A 22977-nucleotide genomic window follows, 5' to 3' on the forward strand; every position below is an offset into this window, starting at 1 on the left:
GACACAAAACAGCTGTTAACCATTTAATTGTGAATCTGCTGATGCTGTCACTTCCCGTTCTCGTTCCCGTTCCCGGTCAATTGTGCAGCCGCCTTTAGACATTGAACAACCCGAAGGTGCACTTCATTAAATTTCATTGTTTAGCTGTCAGACAGATTCTGTGACCTTGCGCCATTTTATCGGTCCAAGTGGTCAGATCCGGCTTTGCTTAAATATATGTTGCAGCACCGGTCTTAATTTTTCAAATAAGTGTAGCAAATAAAATTTATTTATTTTAAACTTACATATTTAACAAATAATTTTAATTAAAAAAACTATTTTTAATTGTGCTCTCTGATACCAGTACAAGTTTTCAATACATCGTATGTATTTTTGGTCTTTTTGGCAGCGTTAAATAATTAAGATATTATGCTAGATAATTTATTAATACATTATTTATTAGTTTATATGTTGTTTCATTAAATTTAAAACAGGTAAATGGAAAAATTGCAATACCAAAAAAGCCCATACGAATAATTATTTTGTATTTTTAACACATTGACGGACACCAGCTAACGTTTTTTCGGCCAAACCAACGCATTTGATTATCTATTATACTATGGAATACATTTGAACTCAAATTTTTAGAAATGACTAAACTGCTTAAAATTAGTGACTTTACTAAAAAAACTATGACGGTAGAAGCCGTCACCGTCCCACCCGGCAAATATATTATGTCTAATGGGACACAACGGCTGCAACCGTTCAATGTAATTTTACGTCAAATTGTTTTATTAGGTATTTAGAACATTAGAGAAAGTCATTTTTGAACAAAACAAATTAGTTTTTTTTCTATATGCCATCTTTCGAAGCATGGTCCAGGGCAAAGAGGTGGAGTGTCCTGGCATGCCTTACATCTCCACTGAATTTCTGTCCTCTTCTTGTCTCTGGAACACTGTTTACAGCGTAGGTAATAGAACTTTCTATGATGGTTATCTGGTATTGGTATTAGTTCTTGGAAGTGTTGAGATACTGTACCAGTAGCATAATGAGGTTCTGAATTGTCACTACGTTGATGAATTGGCTTGAAATTGACACAGAAACAACCATCCTTGAAATTGTTATCGAGACCTAATAGCGATTTAATAAGAGCTTCTCTGTATTCTATGTATTTTATCTCTTTTTCTGTAATTTTTTTGTACAAAAAATAGGAGTTCCAAGCTCTACAATAACAAAGTATGTATAAGTACGTTTTCAACAATATTTTATATATACATATAGGTAAAGTTTTATTCTGAAGCTATTTCCTTGTGGCATTTTTATAATCAACTATTTTCAATGATTGAATAAAAGAATTATTTTGTATTTTGACAACGCGACACCCGGCTTGGGCGTCGAAATGTTAATAAAATAATTTTATTGGTAAAATTGTGGCTTATTTCCCATTGAAAATAGTTCATTAGGTAAAGTTTCATAGTTAACACCAAATTTTCAAGTATCTACCCATTTAAGTACATACACATTTATAAAAACATTGTTAATTTAAAAATGCTTACCTTGATTTGTCTTTTGGAAAACGGAAAAAACTATAGCTGCAATTTGATACCGTGTTTTTACAGTTGATCGCTGCACAGATTGAATTTGAACTGCCATTCTTTTTGTCCATATCCATAATTATTATTGCACAATGCACAAAAACAAAATCACCGAACAGAACAACACAAAATCAAAGTAACCCCGAAACAAGCGTGATCTGACAACAACAATCACAAATTGATCGTGTCAGCAGCGGACCTGTGGACCGAAAAAATGGCCGCCGGCCGTGTCATGAGGCTGAATAGCTCATAAATGTAAAGTCCTGTGATCATAGATCACTTGAAGTGATTGTTGACAGACGATGACACAGGACAAGGACACGAGGCCTCATGGCAGGGGTTAGGTCAAGTAAGGACAATAGAGCAATGACTTTGAATTATAAAATATAATTATTGAATAAAGTACTATAACAATTCACAAGACCTTAAACATTATTACATGGCGCAGTCTAGTGGAAAATAAACCAAAATCATGGAAGTGAGGTTACCAAATACATTGTCATTTGAAGGAAATGTGGCCGAAAATTTTAAAAGATTCAGACAAAGTTTTGAAATATATCTGATGGCCTCTGGAAAAAGTGGTAAAAGTGATGACGTTAAGGTAGCAATTTTACTCAATCTAATTGGAGAAGAAGGCATTGAAATCTATAACACTTTGGAATTAACGGAGGCCCAAAAAGGCAAGCTAGCAGATGTATTGGAAGCATTTGAGTCTTATGTCACGCCTAGAAAAAACGTGGTCTATGAAAGATATGTGTTTTACAACCGCATTCAAGAAGAAAGAGAGCCGTTTGACCACTTTTTAACAGATTTAAAAAACAAAGTAAAAAATTGTGAGTTTGGAGCAGAAGCATCTTCAATGGTAAGAGATAGAATAGTATTAGGCACTAATAGTAAGGATGCACAACAAAACATGTTAAAGACCATTAATTTAGATCTGGCTAAAGCTATTGAAATATGTAAAATGCATGAAATATCCCAAGCTCAAATAAAAGAAGTTCAGAACAGCTTGGAGAAGGTTAAAATTGAATCAATTGGGAGTAAAGCCAAGCAGGGGCAAAATTCAGTCCAAACATTCAGGAGTGCAAATTCTAGAGATGAATATAGCTGCAGAAACTGTGGGAGAGTCCATGGGCCAAGGAGGTGTCCAGCATATGGAAAAAAGTGCAGAAAGTGCGGTAAAAATAACCATTTCGATAAAGTGTGTTATCATAGCAGGTTAGTGAGAGAAGTACAAGTGGAAGAAAGTGAAAATAACGAGGTAGGTGATTTTATGATATCATCAATCACTGTTAATGAAATCAAGAATAAAAATAATAAAGACTGGATCGAAAATTTAAAAATTAGTAATGTTGATATACCTTTTAAAATAGATACAGGGGCACAGGTTAACATTTTGCCTAATGGTTTTGTTCAAAAAGTTTGCAAAATTAATGATTTAAAAGAAACTAAAGTCATACTTGAAACATATGGTGGTTTTAAGGTCGTTCCTATTGGTACAATAAAACTTGTCTGTAAATATAAAAATATTGATTATTTATTAGAATTTGTTGTAGTTAAAGATAGCCTTACACCAATTTTAGGGTTAAAATCATGCTTAGATTTAGATTTGATACGAAGAGTAGATAACATAGATTTAAACATAACAAAAAGTGCCTTTATTAAACAAAATAGTGATGTATTCATTGGATTAGGCAAATGTCCTCAAAAATGTAAACTAAAACTTAAAGATAATTGTGTTCCTGTAGCTAAACCACCACGAAGGGTCCCTTTAGCCATTAAAAAAAGATTAGAAAACACACTTTTAGATTTAGAAAAACGTGGCATCATATCTAAATGTGAGGGTCCTACTGAGTGGTTGAGCAATTTAGTTATCGTTGAAAAGCCTGATAAAACGTTAAGAATCTGTTTGGATCCTAAAGATTTAAACCAAGCGCTTGAAAAGGAATATTGCTTAATACCTACTATTGAAGAGATATGCAATAAGTTAAAAAACAAATGCTATTTTTCTGTTTTAGACTTTAAAGAGGGATTCTATCAAGTTCAGCTAGATGAGGAGTCCAGTAGAGTTTGTGCATTTGGAACTCCCTTTGGAATTTGGAAATTTGATAGACTTCCATTTGGACTAAATATTGCCCCCGAATTTTTTCAAAGAATTAACTTAGAGAATTTTGGTGATATTGAGGGCTGTCTTATATATTTTGATGATCTTTTGATATTTGCTGATAGTCTTAAAGAACATGATAGAATCCTTAATGAAGTATTGGAACGTGCTAGAAATATTGGGGTAAAATTTAATTCTAATAAGATACAATATAGAATGTCTGAAGTAAAATATTTGGGAAATACATTTGATAAAAATGGTATGAGACCTGACTTAGATAAAATAAAAGCTATTATTAATTTAAAAGAACCCAATAATAAAAAAGAGTTACAAAAAATATTGGGTATGATCAATTATCATCGCAGTTTTATACCAAACTTATCGGATGTATCAGCCCCATTAAGAGAATTGTTAAAAAAGAATACACTTTGGGTGTGGACTAAAAGTCACACAGACGCATTAAATTTAATAAAAAAGTTAATTTGCTCACCACCAGTTCTTGCAAATTTTGATGAAAATAAGTCAATAATAATTCAAACAGATTCAAGTCAAAATGGCGTGGGATGTGTATTACTGCAGAATCATAAACCGGTATCTTTTGCTTCTAGGTCTTTAACTGATTGTGAAACTAGATTTAGCCAGATTGAAAAGGAACTAAATGCAATCCTATTTTCTTGTACTAAATTTCATAATTATATTTATGGTAGAGAAGTTAAGGTATTCACAGATCATAAGCCATTGATTTCGATAATGAAGAAAGGCATAGCTGAAGTAGATTCTCCTAGACTACAACGTATGAAGGTAAAATTATTAAAATATGACTTAACTGTGGAATATATGCCAGGCAAGGAAATGCTAATAGCTGATTTGTTATCTCGTAATTTTGTGAAGGAAAAGGTAGAGGATGATGCTTTTGTAACAGAAATAGTGCATACAATAAATATAACAGATGAAAGGAGAGAGGAATTTATAGCTGAAACTAAACAGGATAAAAAACTTCAATTGATCAAAGATTTTTGTGAAAAAGGGTGGCCGTCATGCTCTTCGAGGGTACCTTATGTAGTAAAAGATTATTTTAGTATTAGGCATGACATCTACATATTGAATGATTTGATATTTTATATGGACAGAGTTATAGTTCCGGATTCTTTAAGGCCTAGGATGTTAAAGTTTCTTCATGAAACACACTTTGGAGTTACAAAGACACAGCAAAGAGCAAGGCAAGTGTTGTTCTGGCCAAATATGAATAAGGACATAGTGGATTTGGTTAGAAATTGTGTTGATTGTGAGAAATATCACAGAAGTAATGTTAAAGAGCCATTAATACTAAGAGAAATTCCAGAACTTCCATTTCAAATGCTAGCGGCTGATATTTGTGAGTTCGGAGGAGCATCTTATTTAATTGTAATGGATTATCTCACAAAGTGGATTGAAATTGTTCTGTTGCCGTCCAAAACATCCCAGTCAATAATAAAATCATTTAAGACCATGTTTGCCACTCATGGGATTCCTTTGGAAATTGTATCTGACAATATGCCTTTTGGCTCTAAGGAATGTAGAGAATTCTCTAGAGAATGGAATTTTAAATTTGTGACATCTAGCCCTAGATATCCTAGATCAAATGGGCAGGCGGAACGAGCTGTTCAGATAGCTAAAAATATTCTCAGAAAGTGTGGTGATCTTCAGTTAGCTTTATTAGAATATAGGAACACACCACTGTTAGGATCAGACAAGTCCCCAGCACAACTCTTGAATAGTCGTAGACTTAGAAGCAAACTTCCAGTCTTACATGAAAAATATTTACCAGAACAAGTAGACCTAACAAGTGAAAAGAATAAATTGGATGACAAAAGAAAATTGTACAAGCACTACTATGATAGAAATACAGCTGCAAGAGAAGAATTAAGTGAAGGCGATAACGTTGTTATAAGGGAAGATGGGCAATGGAAACCTGCTGTGGTCAGGCAATGTTTACAAGAGCCAAGATCATATGTTATTGAGAAAGAAAATGGAACATTGGTAAGAAGAAATAAATATCACTTGAGACCATCTAGTAATACGCCTAAACATCACATTAAATTAGAAGATGATCTTGATGATAATCAGAGTAACAAACCTTCAACATCAATGGCCTGTGAGAGTGAAGTACCGAATCAGTTTCCTACCAGAGGTAAAAGAGTAATTAAACCCCCAACTCGATATAATGATTTCGAGATGTACTAGTTTTGTAATCACTTAATATTATTGTTAGTCGTAGGTAGTATTAGTATTTTATAATATTTTATTCTGAGTTTATTGTTGTAAGTTCTCTGCTTTATAGGAAGGGAAAGATGTCATGAGGCTGAATAGCTCATAAATGTAAAGTCCTGTGATCATAGATCACTTGAAGTGATTGTTGACAGACGATGACACAGGACAAGGACACGAGGCCTCATGGCAGGGGTTAGGTCAAGTAAGGACAATAGAGCAATGACTTTGAATTATAAAATATAATTATTGAATAAAGTACTATAACAATTCACAAGACCTTAAACATTATTACAGGCCGTGCGCAAACCAGATGCGCGAACTCTTCCCGCCGAGTCGACTGTGCCTTCGGGTAGTACTGCGTCTACAGCTGATTTTAAGGATTTTATAAAATTTATAAACTTTTAAAAACAAATATTTTAATGTTATAATAACTAGAATTTTTACGTTGACTGTTGATTATTTGTGTTTTTTATTTTGTTTTTATATTTGTGCTAAAATATTTGCATTATAATTATCTTCAGTTTGATCCAAATTGGAACTATTGTATTTTCCTCTATTAAAAAATTATGCAATATGAAACCCAAAGTTATTCTAAATATATGGTTATTAGTAGAACAGTAGTCCATACCAAACGGTATATTAAGTATCAATAAAATATTTATAAATAATACCTACAAAACACAAATAAATTCATCAAGACATAAATCATATGATCTCATTTTCAGCCGCCATTATGACATTTAGAAGTTTTACCAGCAGGTTTTACGTTTTTGCTCTTTGCGCAGAAATTGGCGCAGTTATTGTACAAGAATATGTGCCTGACACAAATTCTTGTATCGTTTCTGATATCGTTTCTTGTATCTGTGTATGACACTATACATTTTTTTGACATATCAGAAACGATATTAGAAATGATACAAGAAAATGCATAGTGTCATACAGCCTTTACTTTCAGTATCAGTATGTAATTATTTTCTAATCAATATTGAGCTAGTGACACAAGTATATAGCGACTGCATCATTTCAGAATTTAAGCTGTGAGTCACTCTAGGTGTTGTAGTAATCAGAATCAGTAATATAATAATATTATTGTTCATAAAATAGGACTTTTCAACGCTTCTCATTTGTTGGAATATTAATTTATTTACTAAAAATTCAAATTCCATCATGTTATGTCTAACAGCTGATTGTCATTTGTCGAGTTTGAGCAAACTGACCTTGAATTATGCCTTGAATCAGATGTTCAGGATGTGACGTCACTAACTGTCACTTTGTGTCACTAACTGTCAAGTTTGATCAAATTATTTGATGGTGAGACGGGGCCTTCAGGCTTTCAGTTTGCTCAAACCAGTTTGATCAAATTATTTGATCGTGGGACGCGGCCTTAAGATTGTGCAAAAAATCCGAATTAGAATATTTTTCCTAGCTGATGCGCAGTGGCTTTCTGGACCACGGTTCTTAAGGCCCCGTCTCACCATCAAATAATTGACAGTTATTTGATCAAACTTGACAGTCAAACTTGACTAGTGACACAAACTATACATACTAACTGTCACTGTGTGTCACTAAAGGCCCCGTCTCACCATCAAATAATTGACAGTTATTTGATCAAACTTGACAGTCAAACTTGACTAGTGACACAAACTATACATACTAACTGTCACTTTGTGTCACTAACTGTCAAGTTTGATCAAATTAACTGTCAATTATTTGATGGTGAGACGGGGCCTTAACTGTCAAGTTTGATCAAATAACTGTCAATTATTTGATGGTGAGACGGGGCCTTTAGACATTACTACGGTTGCCTAAATCGACTAACCAATGAACATTAAGGGTGAGATTACGTCACGAGAGTTTACTGTCATTTGAATCGTAATATGATTTTTTTCGAATCCTGAGAAAACCCAAGTATTTTAGAAAAATTTAAACGCAGGATGCAAGATTACATTATTACCGAGGGCCCCTTAGAATAAACAAGCAAATTCTATTGAATGAAATATTTGAAATTAAATATCACACTTCTCTTTTATTTTCAGCCCTGTAACTTATTAAAATAAACATTATATAAGTTTTCAGGGACTTTCAGCCCTCGGTAATAATGTAGTCTTTCATTCTGAGTTTAAATTTTTCAAAAATATTTATTACTTTTCTCAGGATTCGAAAAAAATGAATACAATGAAAACACACTGAGAATTTTGACATGCGTCAAAGTTTTGCATTAACTCAATGTAAAATTCTGAACTGTTAAATTCCAGCTTCCCTAATAATTATTTTACATCAAAAGACATTAGAAACTATTTGAAGAGGATTGAAATCTGTATTGGAAATAACTGTTAAAATTGGTCTACGTAATTAAACATATTCCAAAATTTTGTAAAAATGTAATACATTTTAGTTTTCAGCCCAAACTTAGGCCACACACAATGCAATAATGTTCACATTTTTGGACTGTCAATATTTTTATTTTATCATCTATTGTTTAAAAACAATACAGTTGATAAGATACCCTCAGTTGCGGAGAAAGGATTAATAATAAAGATTTTTTTTATTCAGTCAATGGTGTGAGCACTGTCAGTTAAATAGTAACGTGTGGCCTTACTTTTACACGCATACCTATTGTGGCAAATGTATCATATTTTTCAAAATTTTGGAATGCATTTAAATCGTAGAACAATTTTAACTTTTGATTTTAATACAGATTTTAATTCTCTACAAGTATTCTGTCATGACTTTTGATGTAGAATAATTAGGGAAGCAGGAATTCAACAATTCAGAATTTTACATTGAGTTTCCTATGGCCCTTTTTACGATTCACCACCCGGTATAAGATAAAATGTGTACTATTTGCCTTATTATTTCATAATAACACAAATAATACACATATATACACAATAACACACATTCAATGATCGAAAATAATTTAAAAATATGGGAATGTAAACTCTTGTGACGTAAAGTCAAAAATATAAGTCTCCCCACCACCGTCGGACAAGACAACCGTAATAAAGTCTTAAAGGCTAATTTTCACAGATCCGATATCCGAAGACACGAAATACGAAATTTTTTCGTACGATTATATTTGATTGTCGTATCCGAAATTTTTTGACATTTGTGTAATATGTCAGATTATTCCATGGATTGATATTTGATACAAATGTTTGCTGTTGGATATTGAACAGTAACAGATAGATAGTTTTATTTCGATTTTATTCTTATTATTGTTTGGATCATCATGGATTCGTCAAATTATCTGTTTGAAGAGGATAAAAATGTGAGTTATTGTTAGAAGTACCATCACATCCACTTATAATTAACTGTTTTTAATGGGAAATAAGCCACAATTTTACTAAAAAATAAAATCATTTTTTTATTAAAATTGTGGCTTATTTCTCATTAAAAATAGTTAATTACAAAAATGCCACAAGAAAATAGTTTCAGAACAACATCCAATTATAATTACGATTTTGTTGTTCCATTTCAATATATCAAAAACATAAACACTTCACAAACGTAATAAGGTTATCAAGACGTTCAAGATATGTTCAAGATAGAATGTCAACAGTGTCAAAATTCATCCGATTTTCGTGCACAAGTTAAAATAATTTTAACTTCTTCCGATGACTTTTTAATTTCGTACGAATACCCAACTGTCACTTTTTAGCCAATGAAATTCTCTGAAATTTCTATCGTATCATCGTACCGTCGGACATCGGATCTGTGAAAATCCACCTTTAAGGCTAATTTTCACAGATCCGATATCCGAAGACACGAAATACGAATTCTTTTCGTACGATTATATTTGATTGTCGTATCCGAAATTTTTTGACATTTGTGTAATATGTCAGATCATTCCATGGATTGATATTTGATATATACAAATGTTTGCTGTTGGATATTGAACAGGAACAGATAGATAGTTTTATTTCGATTTTATTCTTATTATTGTTTGGATCATCATGGATTCGTCAAATTATCTGTTTGAAGAGGATAAAAATGTGAGTTATTGTTAGAAGTACCATCACATCCATTTATAATTAACTGTTTTTAATGGGAAATAAGCCACAATTTTACTAAAAAATAAAATCATTTTTTTTATTAAAATTGTGGCTTATTTCTCATTAAAAATAGTTAATTACAAAAATGCCACAAGAAAATAGTTTCAGACCAACATCCATTTATAATTACGATTTTGTTGTTCCATTTCAATATATCAAAAACATAAACACTTCACAAGTTCAAGACGTTCAAGATATATGTCAACAGTGTCAAAATTCATCCGATTTCGTGCAAAAGTTAAAATAATTTTAACTTCTTCCGATGACTTTTTAATTTCGTACGAAAACCCAACTGTCACCTTTCAGCCAATGAAATTCTCTGAAATTTCTATCGTATCATCGTACCGTCGGACATCGGATCTGTGAAAATCCACCTTAATAACCGTGTTTCTGGCTTAGAATATAAAAAATTTATTTTATTTTATATTCTAAGGTTTCTGGACTATGTATCATGAGTGGTAGTAAACATCTTGCTCTTAGGGTACGTTCACATCACGGTTCATAGGCCGTTTCAAGACTTTGACGTTTATGACACTATTATGAAAGCTGGGAGGCAAATATTGAAATTATTTATATTTGTACCGCATTGAGTTTCTTGAGTTGTTTACTTTTATAGTTTTTTTATAAAATAGTTATTGTTGTTATAAAATAGTGGTTTATATAATAGTTTTTATATAATAGTTTAATTGTTGTATAATAGTTTTTTAAAGTTGTATTTTCCGAACATTTTGCTGTTGACTTCCTGTAGCTTTTAGCTGTAGAAGTACTTTAACGACTGTATTTAGTTTTAAGCAGTGAATAAATAAACAAAAGTGAATATTTTCAAAAGCTGTTGGTATATAGATCCATTTTCCCTCAAGGGGCATGAGTTAACCTACAGTAGGAAAAGTTTTTCAAGGGTAATTAACATGGACATAGTTACTTATTTAGAGCTTAGCAATAGTTTTTACACAGGTCAACAAAAATGAAGGCATTCAAGAGTTTAAATTCTTACTGATATTTTGAGGCAGGATTTGTATATAATTGTGGAGCTATAAAAATAAATAATTTCATCATAGTGGTTATGGTAATGTAAGCTTAAATTTTATTAGCTCTAATAATGCATGGTCTACCTCAGATATCTTCAAAAATTGCCTTTTTAAAGAATTTGTACCTGTAGTGAAAAAAATTCAAGAGAAGAAACTAGGAATACTGCCGGAAGAGGTGAAATGTTTTTTGATTTTAGATAACGCTCCTGCTCATCCCTCTGAAAATATTATATGATCAAAACATGGCAACTTTAGTTGTATGTTTTTGCCAAAAAATACAACATCGCTTATTCAACCCATGGATCAGGAAGTTGTTAGCAACAAAACGAATATATCGCAGAAAGTTTTTAGATGAAGTAATTGTATGATGAATATAACGCAGAAGATACAAGAGGGCAGCATACTTTGCAAAACTTAACTGTTACAATTTGAATTCAACAATTTGTTAAGTTCCCTACAGCATGGAAAGGCAAACATTAAGGGGTTACATAGGTCTTGCGGGTAAAAAAAGTGACTTTTAAAAAAAAATATATCTTGGAAACTAAAAATTATTTTTATTTAGAATTGGAACATGTAAAAGTATAGTACTCTCAAAAAAATTCAGCCAAAAATATTCATTTTTGTAGAGTTGACTGCAATTTTTCGACAACAGCCCTTTTTGCGGTGGGCAGCATAAAGGCCGCGTCTCACCATCAAATAATTTGATCAAACAGTTTGAGCAAACTTGACGTACTTGAGGAAGTACGTCAAAGTGACGTCACAATTGCAGTGTTTTTGACATAACAATGTTGTTAAAATTATTTGATCGTGGGACGCGGCCTTGAAGTCCGCGTCCCACCATCAAATAATTTGATCAAACTGGTTTGAGCAAACTGAAAGTGACAGTTAGTGACGTCACATCCTGAGTGTTCATTGTGGATAATAATGAAAAATTTTAATTTTAAATAAAGTACAAACAAGTTAGACAACTCAATACAAAAAATTTGATCAAACTAGACTGATAGTGTGAGCACAGATTTTTAGAATTTCAAAAAACTGCAATTGTGACGTCACTTTGACGTACTTCCTCAAGTACGTCAAGTTTGCTCAAACTGTTTGATCAAATTATTTGATGGTGAGACGCGGCCTTAACAAGTCCAGTCTCATCTGAAATCAAAAAGTTTCTTGTAGTTTATACCAACTGGCTAGTGAAAGAACGAAGGATTTTTTATTAGACAAGCGCTTACAGTCGGAAAAATGAAAGAATACCCACGACACCCCATGATATCAAGCACATATTTTGGATTTGCTGCCTTTTTCTATAAATAACAAACGAGGGAGATAGATTATTAAGTGTTGTCTACTAAGCAAAAACGTTATCCAAGACATACGCAGTTACATATTTATAATTGGCAGAGACAGAGATACAATTGTTCAACGTAGTTATATTAATTTAGTAGAAAATTTAAACTCACACTTGATATTTCTGTACTTCTAGTGTCATTCTTAGAAAAACATTCAACATTAGTAGAGATAATGGGGGCTATGCTGTATCGTTTACGTAAAGTGATTACATACATGTGTAAAGTTCAGAATTACGTACATCAGATTACAGTCGTCAAAACATAAAGTGTGTAAAGTGCTATGATGTATCAAAAAAATTACGGATGTCCGAGATTCACTCCGAGTAGACTAAACTCGGATCCGAGTACTCGTAAATGTAAAGCCGACTTAATATTGTTCCATGATTCTGACATTTCGAATTTCGAATCGAAGTGACATTTTAATATAACCTACAAATCTCGCAGTTATTTTAATGTGATAAAAATATTATTTTTCTAGATATTTTATTAATTTAAATTTTCTTAATGGCTTTGTGGCCTAAAAAAGGTTAGAGATCTATTTATCTTATTATAGTTATCTGGTATTTATTAAATTTGTTTTAGCATTTCTGGAGGCAATAAATCCTTTAATTCAATGTAGAAGATTTAGGGGAAAAATAAATGTCCAAAAACCAAAACCTCCCCATTTCGAAAAAGCTAAATTCTTAGCTTTAACCAAACCATGGTTTATTAGTCCTTATAAAGATAAAACCTCGGCTGAACTCTGTAAATTTAATGTTAAAGTTAATAAAGATGAAGAAGAATTCAATCCATTACAGAAGATTTATGCAAAAGAAATATATGATAGACTTACATCCTCCAAACTAATTGTTTTCTTTCATTTTAATTCTTTGAAAGCTGACGAAGAATTCAAATATTATGCCATGTATAAGAAACAGGGAATGGAATTAAAGAAGTATGGAAAAAAATTGATTAAGGCTACTGTAAAAGGAACATTTTATGAGAATATTTTAGATTTCTATGTTACTCAACACAACATGATGTTATTCTGTCCAGAAGCCGAAATTAGTAAAGTTTTGAAAATTAATAGGAAATGCCCTCAACTTGTTTTGTTGGGTAAGTGTGGTGCTACTTGTCCTTTTATAATAGTTCATAATGGTAGGGGAGCCCAAGTGGGGACTTTTGCAGTTACTCGAGAGCGTCAGATACAGCATAGCCCCCATTATCTCTACTGATGTTGACATGGGGAGAAACGTTGTACCCTGTAAATATACTCCTACCTATATTGGATCTTAATACAGGGGGATCCCAAAAACAAATATATCCTTAGAAAAACTCAAAATCGTCAGATTAAGATAAGGTAAGTTAAGTACATGCAGAACAGTAACGAAAATACAGGTCATAAATTAAATCACATATTCTGAGACCAAAAATAGTTCGAATGAACCTAATTTACCTTAGTACAAATATGCACATAAAAAAAGTTACAGTCCTTTGAAGTTACAAAATGAAAATCGATTTTTTCGAATATATTGAAAACTATTAGAGATTTTTTATTGAAAATGGACATGTGGCATTCTTATGGCAGGAACATTTTAAAAAATAATTATAGTGAAATTGGTGCACCCCATAAAAATTTGATGGGGGTTTTGTTCCCTTAAACCCCCCCAAACTTTTGTGTACGTTCCAATTAAATTATTATTGTGGTACCATTACTTAAATTTAATATTTCTAAAACTTTTTGCCTCTTAGTATTTTTTCGATAAGGCAGTTTTTATGGAGTTGCGGCTTCTTTTTTAATATGTTTACATAAAAATTTTATGGGGGTTTTGTTCCTTTAAACCCCCCAAATGTTTGTGTATGTTCCAATTAAACTTTTACTGAGGTACCATTAGTTAAACACAGTGTTTTTAAAACTTTTTTGCCTGTTTGTATTTTTTCGAGAAGGCATTTTTTATCGAGATATTACTTCTTTTTTAATATGGTTCAAAATATACCTAAAAATGTAAATCATAAATAAATTTTCATATTATTACCAAGTCTCCATAATCGTACTTAGCCATATACAAATATGTGGTGGATTTGACAAATATTCAAAATATCTCGATAAAAACTGACTTTTCGAAAAAGTACTAAGAGGCAAAAAAGTTTTCAAAATATTGTGTTTAACTAATGGTACTACAATAATAATTAAATTGGAACGTACACAAAAGTTTGGGGGGGGGGGGTTTAAAGGAACAAAACCCCCATAAAATTTTTATGGGGTGTCCAAATTTCAGTATAATTTTTTCTTACGATACTACTACCATAAGAATGCCACATGTCTATTTTCAATAAAAGATCTCTAATAGTTTTCGATATATTGGAAAAAATCGATTTTCATTTTGTAACTTCAAAGGGCTGTAACTTTTTTTATGTGCATATTTGTACTAAGGTAAGTTAGGTTCAATGGAACTATTTTTGGTCCCAGAATATGTGATTAAATTTATGACCGGTATTTTTGTTACACCCTGTATATTTCAAAAATCTGACGGTTTGAGCCGGTAAGGAAATGGGTGAATCACAAAGTTTCACAAGAAAAAAGCGGATATTTCGAGAAATAAACGTCGGATTGAAAAACTAAAAAATATGTGTTTAATCCCTTAATGCACAATTTTTTTGAAAAAGACTGGCCAAAAAAAATCAATTTATTTTTAATGTAAAAAGTGATCCTAGTGCCCAGGTGAGCCCAAATAGTACTTGCATTTATCTGATTACTGAAATAATTGTCACGCAACTGTCACAGACAATCACAATTTTTGTTGGAATAATCGGAAGGACGATGCGATGAGTGATAATTTTTTTGTTTGAACACATTTTGTTTACTGCATGGGACCGTAATATACAGTGATGAACACGCTAATAACCAACAAAATAACGCAAAAGATGGAAAACATAATACATTGCGAAACAAAAAGAGATAAAACTAGTGGAGGTGGAAATGATCGTTAGGTATAATCGTATAAATTAACAGTATATTACATAGTTTCCCACCTTTAGACGTATCAGAGGGGTACGACAACTGTCACTGTGGCAGTAGAATTTTATAAAATACTCCTGTCACAGACGTCTAAAGGTGGGAAACTATGTAATGTAATGTTAATTTATATGTTTATAACAATAATTTCCACCTCCACTAGTTTCATCTCTTTTTTCACAATGTATTGTTTTCCATCTTTTGTGTTATTTTGCTGGTTATTAGGGCACTCATCACTCTATACATATATTGAAAAATGAGCGAATCAGAATATAAATAGGCAAATTTGTCAGAAAGCGGCTTACAAGGAAGAAATAAGTCTTAATTGATAAGAAGAAAAAGGATTATATTAATTTTATACTTGAATAAGTGTTACTGCTTACAATCCCATGAAAATGATAAATATCAATAAACCGATTAATTTTTTTTGCTTTCACATTATTATTTTGAATTCCCAAATGCATTCTAGTGTGAAAAATTATAGAAATATAAAGTAAATCGTTGCTCGAATTATCTCGAGTGCACAGTTTGGTCAGTTTAGCACAGTCGAGTTAACTTAAGTGTGTACGTTAAGGGGTTAATATTTTTCAAAAATCGATGGAATGATATTAAACACGACCCCCCACGGAGAGGGGTGGGTGGTAAATTTAAATAGGAACCCCGCGATATTTCACGAAATGAACAACAGATCAAAAAACTGCAAAATACATGTATTCAATATTTTTTAAAAATCTATCGAATGACACAAAACACAAACCCACACACAGGCGGGGTGGGGGTTACTTTAAAATCTTAAATAGGATTTTTTATTGCAGATTTTAATTCCTTACATTAAAATAAGTACCTTTTATTCTAGCCATTATTTCAAATTATAGATAGATGGCTATAATTGAAAAAAAAAAACTATTGTTGGAAATGGAAAATTAAATTAAAAAATGGAAAGTCCCCACTTAAATTGACACCTTTTTTTGGTTTTAGGACCAATGTTCACAACCCAATAGGTCCCCATAACGCTCGAGTAACTGCAAATTTAGCATACTTTCCTCCCCTACTATAAATTTAAAGTGGGAGTTATCATCTTATTAAAGTATTTGAAATACAGTAGAACTCTGATTATCTGTGCTTCATGGGACTGGACATGGGACGAGCAATTGAAAAGCACTGATAATCTGAAAATGTATTTCTTAATTTGATATGTACATATAGGGTGAAATGAAAAAGCAAAACCTATGATATAAGCAAAGAATATAGACCTTATAGAAGGGTACTGCCCTCTAACGTTTCAGCATAGGATTTTGTGCACCAACTGAGTTGGTGCATGTGGCCTGACAATGACTACGGTATTTTCAAGGGATAAATAAACATGACCATCTGTTCCATTCAAATTCTTCTTCTATGAGAGTATAATATATTCTTTGATATAAGGTTTTAATCAAGTTAAAATTGTAATATTCTGAATCTGTTTCTTTGTGGCATCTTATACAATTTACTATTTTATTTAATTTAAAATTTTTATTTTACAATTAAGTACACAATTTAATTTAAAAATGAAATTTATTGACGTTTCAACTTCCACTTCCGAGTACATTATCGAAATACACTATTTCGATAACAATCTCGAAGTGGAAGTGGAAACGTCAATAGAAATAGTGTATTTTGATTAAAACCTCCCAAGTGGAAATCAAAACGTTAATAAATTTCAGTTTTAGATTAAATTGTGACTTATTTCCCAATAAAAGAGTAATTTATATAAAATTGTATAATAGATGTATAAGAATAACTTAGCAGTGACACTAACTTATATCAAATACTGACAGAATAAGTTGTCTGTACAATATTTAAGGTTACAGACAATGTAATATTCTTTTTCTCATGATCATCTTTCAGTGCGTCACAGTTTTTCGAGTTCTTTCTAACGCATTAAATTGTATGTGACAGAAAAAACGGCACGTCCGTGATTACAGACATTGGGTGCATTCAGCAGATTTTCTGCTGAATGCCACATAAATTGTCGATTAGTTATCATTCGATGACTTATCGGTCGCCATTTTAAACATCGGTTTTGAAATATGATTACTTAGCAAATCAAAATAAGATTGACGTATGACGTGTGTGTAACACGTATTTTTAAGTTAGGTATCTTTAAAAAAACATGAATTGAAGGCTGAAAGGCATATGAATCACGCTGATAAATATCTGAGCTGCTTTGTTGGATTATTCGTATGTACCTATGGTTTACCTATGTCGCAAGAAATTCAAGAATTTGAAACTATGTATGAATTAAACGGGGTTATCGATAAATTACCATTTCATAATAATTTTCATTTCTGTTCTTGAGGTGTCTTTCACGTATTTGCAAATCATTTTGAAAAATGTGACAGTTGTCATAACCTATTTCGTATGTACATGAAAGTATACCATATGGAGACCTGTAAGAAGGAGTGGAAACGCAATGCATCGTTTGTGGGCTAACTTTTCAACCTCTAATTCAACTTTCAGCAATCGCCGCTAGAGGCGCAAGTGTTCGAATAGGTGCTACAAATACATTAGCTCTTATGGACTTATTTAATATTTAACTCATTTTATTTTTGTTTTTAGCGTAATTAGACATTAATTTATTGGTGGATTGTAGCTGAATATGTTTTATGCCAAAAATAAATTATTTTAACCTTATAACATATCGACGTGTGGTAAAAAGTGTATTCTTTATATACCATTGTAGATGGAGATGTGACATCAAATTTAAATTTGTCATTACTTTAATATGTAGGACAGCTTATTTTGAAGCGGAAATATTTTGTCACATTATCTAACTGCCACATTTATATACCAATGGTATTTCAACTGCAAATTAATTTTTTAATATCTTTGTAACTGATATCAAAAAGTTTGTTAGTTGAAAAAATTGACTTAACTGTACGTAATTGTTTTTAAAAAGTTTTTTAAATAATTTGAAGTTTATTGATCAATTTTTTTTAATTATTCTTTTTATCAAAATTTAAACTGCTTTTTTTTTTAATACTTCATTTATCTATATTCTGAAAGCTTACCTATCAGATGTTTAAATTTAGTTAATAAAAATATATGTCTATAAACTACGCAGACGATAGTCTGACTTTTATAAAATTAATGGTAATTTTTGTGAAATATTTTGTCTCAAAAAATGCATTGTTTCGACAGAAAAACTTTCAAGATCGTCCTACTATTATCACTATAATTTTCAGGTTAAAATAAAAACCAATAATAGGCACAAATTTTATTTACACCGAAGGAAATAACATACAAACGAATAGGTTTAATCCACGAACGTTATAAATAACATAAAGACAAATCTTTATAAAAAGTCTTTATTAACTTCGTTAAGTTCCCTTTTGAATTTTTTATCGGAACGATAACTCGATATAAATCCCGGTACGAAGCAAGTTCTTTTAGTGTAAGCTTTCTTGGCACTCATATTTAAATAATATTAACCACCAAAACCAATAATCTTATATTAACTACGAATAATTAATTATTTTCGAAATTTTCACATTCACTCCAATGCAAAAGTAGCATCTATTTCTACGCCACCGCCGCCCTAGCGAGAAACCAAGCAAACAGGCAAAATTGTGCACAAAAATTTCAAGGTCGTCCTATCTCGATTCCTCTCCTCTGTGTAGGTCTCCATAGTATACCATTCAGAAGAATCGTTAGCGATTACACATCGCTAAGTAATCGATTAGTCATCGCAGTTTTCTGCTGAATGCAGCCATTTACAACATTGTCGATAGATGGCGCCATAATAAAAAAATATATTTTTTTTATTTGATAATATTATTAAAAATATAATCTGTATAATTTATGAATAAGACTATACAAATCAAAGACAATACCATTTTATAAATATAAGAAACACATTTGATTTGTTTTTATTCCAAATTGAAAATAAAATGTGACAACTGTCAGATTTAACTAAAATGTCATGTTAGAATAAATGTCATAAATGTGTATTATCACGGACTTACCCTTTTTCCTATCATTTGTTACGCACTGAAAAATGCTCATGAAAAGGACAATACCATCATTCTCCCACACTATAGTCTTTCAAATACCATGGGAAATGACAAACTCTTTCAGATCTTCTAGTAGCTCCAGATGAGCTTCGCTGAGAACACGCTGGGGGTTTTTCAACAAGTAATGAATCCGTTGAAGGTAAAGATATAGATGTATCTTCCTGGGGCTGCATGTTTTGCTTGGTTGTATAATTGAATGAGGAATCATTGATGCTCGAATACAGGGAGTCAATGTAGATCGAAAACTTGTATTGTTTTGGAAAAAATCAAACAAGCTTATATTTTTCTAAAACATTTTTTGTTGGTTTATAAATATGTTAGAGTTCTACTCACAGATTTGGCGGGTAATTTTTTATTAACTGTTTAAAGAATAAAAGCTGTCAAACAATTTTAGAAATATCAGTGAATTCTTGAATTTACCTTGATCAAAAATGTTTCTGATTATGCTGAATCCGAATCTGACGTTACAAAATTGTAAAATAAAAAAAAATTGTGCTCTTATACAGAGTGTCCCGGAAAAAAGTGCACCCCTTAAAGGTATGGGCTAAGTGCACAATTTAGAACAATAAAGTCTTATAATTTTTTTTTGTAAGTCAACCGTTTTCCCGTAAAGCAGAAAAGCAAATACAGCCTGCAACGCTGCGTTCCTTCTTCTATGTTAAAATAATTTTACTGTAAATCAACTGTCATGAATCATCGATTATTAGGCATAATATTATGTATTGAAAAATACTGATAACACTGATAGAAAAACAGCATAATATTTGTGTTTAATAAATATCCAATAAATAAGGTTTGTATAGTGTTTTATCATACATAAAATATTATTTTATTTTATTTTTATTTTATTTATCAACGGGCAAGCCCAATTACAATTAATGTTAAACTATAAATTCATAACACTGACTAAATCTACGGTTACAATACAAAAAGTTAATCTGTATTATTATACAATGCAATACAAAAGTTATCTATATCTATTACTCAAGCCAAGAGTACACAAAACCTGACGCAAGAATGAATCAAAAGTTGCAAAGAAATCTATGTTGTCATATTGATTGGCTAGTCTAGCAGTTCTTGAAATGAAGTTGTTAAATCCACAGTTAGTGCGATGTATAGGGTAATGGAAACTATTTATAGATCTGGTAGGTCTAGATGGAACATGTATATTAATTTTATTGAGCAAAGAAGAAGCAGCAGCTTTACCGTGCAGAATATTGTAAAAAGTAATAAGATCTCTCTTCTTATGACGCATAGAAATGGGTGGCATATTTAATGTAGCAAGTAAATCTGCATCATTGTAGTTGTCCAAGATGTTTAATTTGAAAGCATTCTGTTTAAGGAATTTATGCTAAACACGACACAAGGTCTCAATATGCACATCATAAAAAGGTGACCCTACACAGGATGCATACTCAAGGTGGGGACGGACTAGAGAGCAATAAAGCGTTTTTAAGGCAGTAATCCCAGTAAAATCCTGTGTGCTTCTTCTGATAAAGCCAAGCATCTGAAATGCCTTGTTGACTACGTTATTTAAGTGATCAGAAAGTTGTAAAGTTGCATCCAAAGTACCACCAAGATCCTTGATGAAAGGTACAGTATCTAGGCAACGCTGTCCAATTTTGTATTCAAAATTGATTGGGGACCTCGATCAAGAAAACGTAATGGCTTTGCATTTAGATGGATTCAGACTCATCCCATTTCTTGTACACCAGTCCAACAAATTTATTAACTCATATTGAAGTTTATCACAGTCATTGGGAGATTTAATCAGACAGCTCAATTTTAAGTCATCGGCAAACAGCAAAAAAAGGGAAGAAGAAAAACATTCATGAATATCGTTTATAAAAATGTTAAACAGAAGAGGCCCAAGATGTGATTCTTGAGGAACCCCTGAAGGAACAAGAATTGATTTGGAAAGAAAATTACCAATTTTTACTATCTGTCTACGATTAGACAAATAGCTGCTAAACCAAGAAATCATTAGTTCATCAACACCAATTATTCTAAGCTTATGGACCAACATACCATGAGACACCCTGTCGAACGCCTTGGAGAAATCAGTGTAAATTGTATCAACTTGATAGCCCCTCTCAAGGGAGTCAAACAAAAAATCTACATAAGTTAATAGGTTAAGCTCAGTAAATCTATGGGGTCTAAACCCAAATTGTTGATCGATAAGTTTAGGCTCGAGTAAAGGAGTTAAGAAGTCACAAACCAGACTCTCAAACACTTTGGGTATCACACCAAGGACGCTAATAGGACGATAATGACTAACAAGAGATTTATCCCCGTCTTTAAATATAGGCTTAAGAAAACTTTCTTTCCAGTAATCTGGAAAAACACCAGTTTGAAGGGAACAATTAAATATGTAATACAATGGCCTGGAAAGGTTAAAACTGCATTTCTTTAGGAACAAACGAGGTATACCGTCAGTGCCTGGGCCCTTATTGATATCAAGAGAAGATAGCTTGGTGTATATTTCTGATATTAAAATTGATATTAAAATATTAAATATTTTAATATTAAAATTATTATTACAATAAAGGTACATCGTCAAGAAGTATTGGTAGAACATGTTGCCAAAAATTTGAGTACATTTCTCCATTCAATCTTCTGGGCAATTCAAATGGTTCAATCAGATTATTACTAGTAATCCCAACCCATAAATTCATACTAGATTTGGCAATTCTGAAAGTTAAACACACCAGTTCTCGTAAAACAAGCTTTATCTGTACACAACACTTTACATATAAATTCGGGTTTTTTGAAGATTTTGTTTTGAAACCATCTATAAATCCTTAATCTTCGAGGTAAATATCCTTCGTATAAATCTTGTACTAATTGTACACCATACGTAATTAACGGGTCTACCCCAAAATCCCGACAGAAACAATCCCGACGGCCAAAATCCCGACACGCCAGAATCCCGACAGGCTATATTAGTTCTACATCATCTGGACCATCTTAGAGTGGTTGGGGGTAGTTACCCCCTACGATAGGGGTTGATTAAGTAAACACTACTCACAGTATATTCATTTATTATCAACTCGGAGTACGACTGTAAAGAGTTGGTGTGCTAATGTACGTTCACCCTCTGGTGTATCTCAATTATCAATGATGATTGATCACGCAATGAAATTAGAATGCCTCCCGATGTTTTCTGTGTATGTAAATAAAAGAGAAAGTGTTGATATTATTTATGCTGAGGCGGCTTTGGCCATGAATTAGGAATATGTAATATTGAATCGCTGACACCGCAAGATTGACAACTGGTACACTTGTGTGGAATAATCTGGGTCACGTAATATGTATAATAAACAAACGTGTGTTTGTTTACCAAGGACATTTAAATTTTAAAAGAGTGTGTCTTGCTCTTAATTGGATGCTTAATAATGGATGCTGTGAATCCCAATTCATCTTTCCCCTCCTGGCAAAATTTTCTGACTTCGTAGAAGGAAGAAAATTTTCAGATAGCACCACCAACTGATTACTGCGTTTTAATCAATACAAATTAAATATTTATTTCCTATAACTAATAATTAAATACAAAGAAAAAAATTGTTCGTTATCAAC

The 22977-nt window shown here is 32.0% G+C and overlaps 1 protein-coding gene across 1 annotated transcript in view; it reads left to right on the forward strand.

Annotated features, from left to right (window-relative positions):
* Window positions 1-12724: 12724 nt before the first annotated feature.
* LOC126881405 (39S ribosomal protein L10, mitochondrial) overlaps window positions 12725-22977 on the forward strand; it is a 39205-nt gene continuing 28952 nt past the window's right edge. Inside the window, exons 1-2 of the mRNA XM_050645669.1 lie at window positions 12725-12880; window positions 12937-13449. Of these exons, the coding sequence (XP_050501626.1) occupies window positions 12859-12880; window positions 12937-13449 (535 nt within the window). The 5' untranslated portion in view covers window positions 12725-12858. The remainder of the gene's footprint in view (window positions 12881-12936; window positions 13450-22977) is intronic.

This window comes from Diabrotica virgifera, chromosome 3, assembly GCF_917563875.1.
Source record: "Diabrotica virgifera virgifera chromosome 3, PGI_DIABVI_V3a".
In the NCBI taxonomy this organism is placed as follows: Eukaryota; Metazoa; Arthropoda; class Insecta; order Coleoptera; family Chrysomelidae; genus Diabrotica; species Diabrotica virgifera.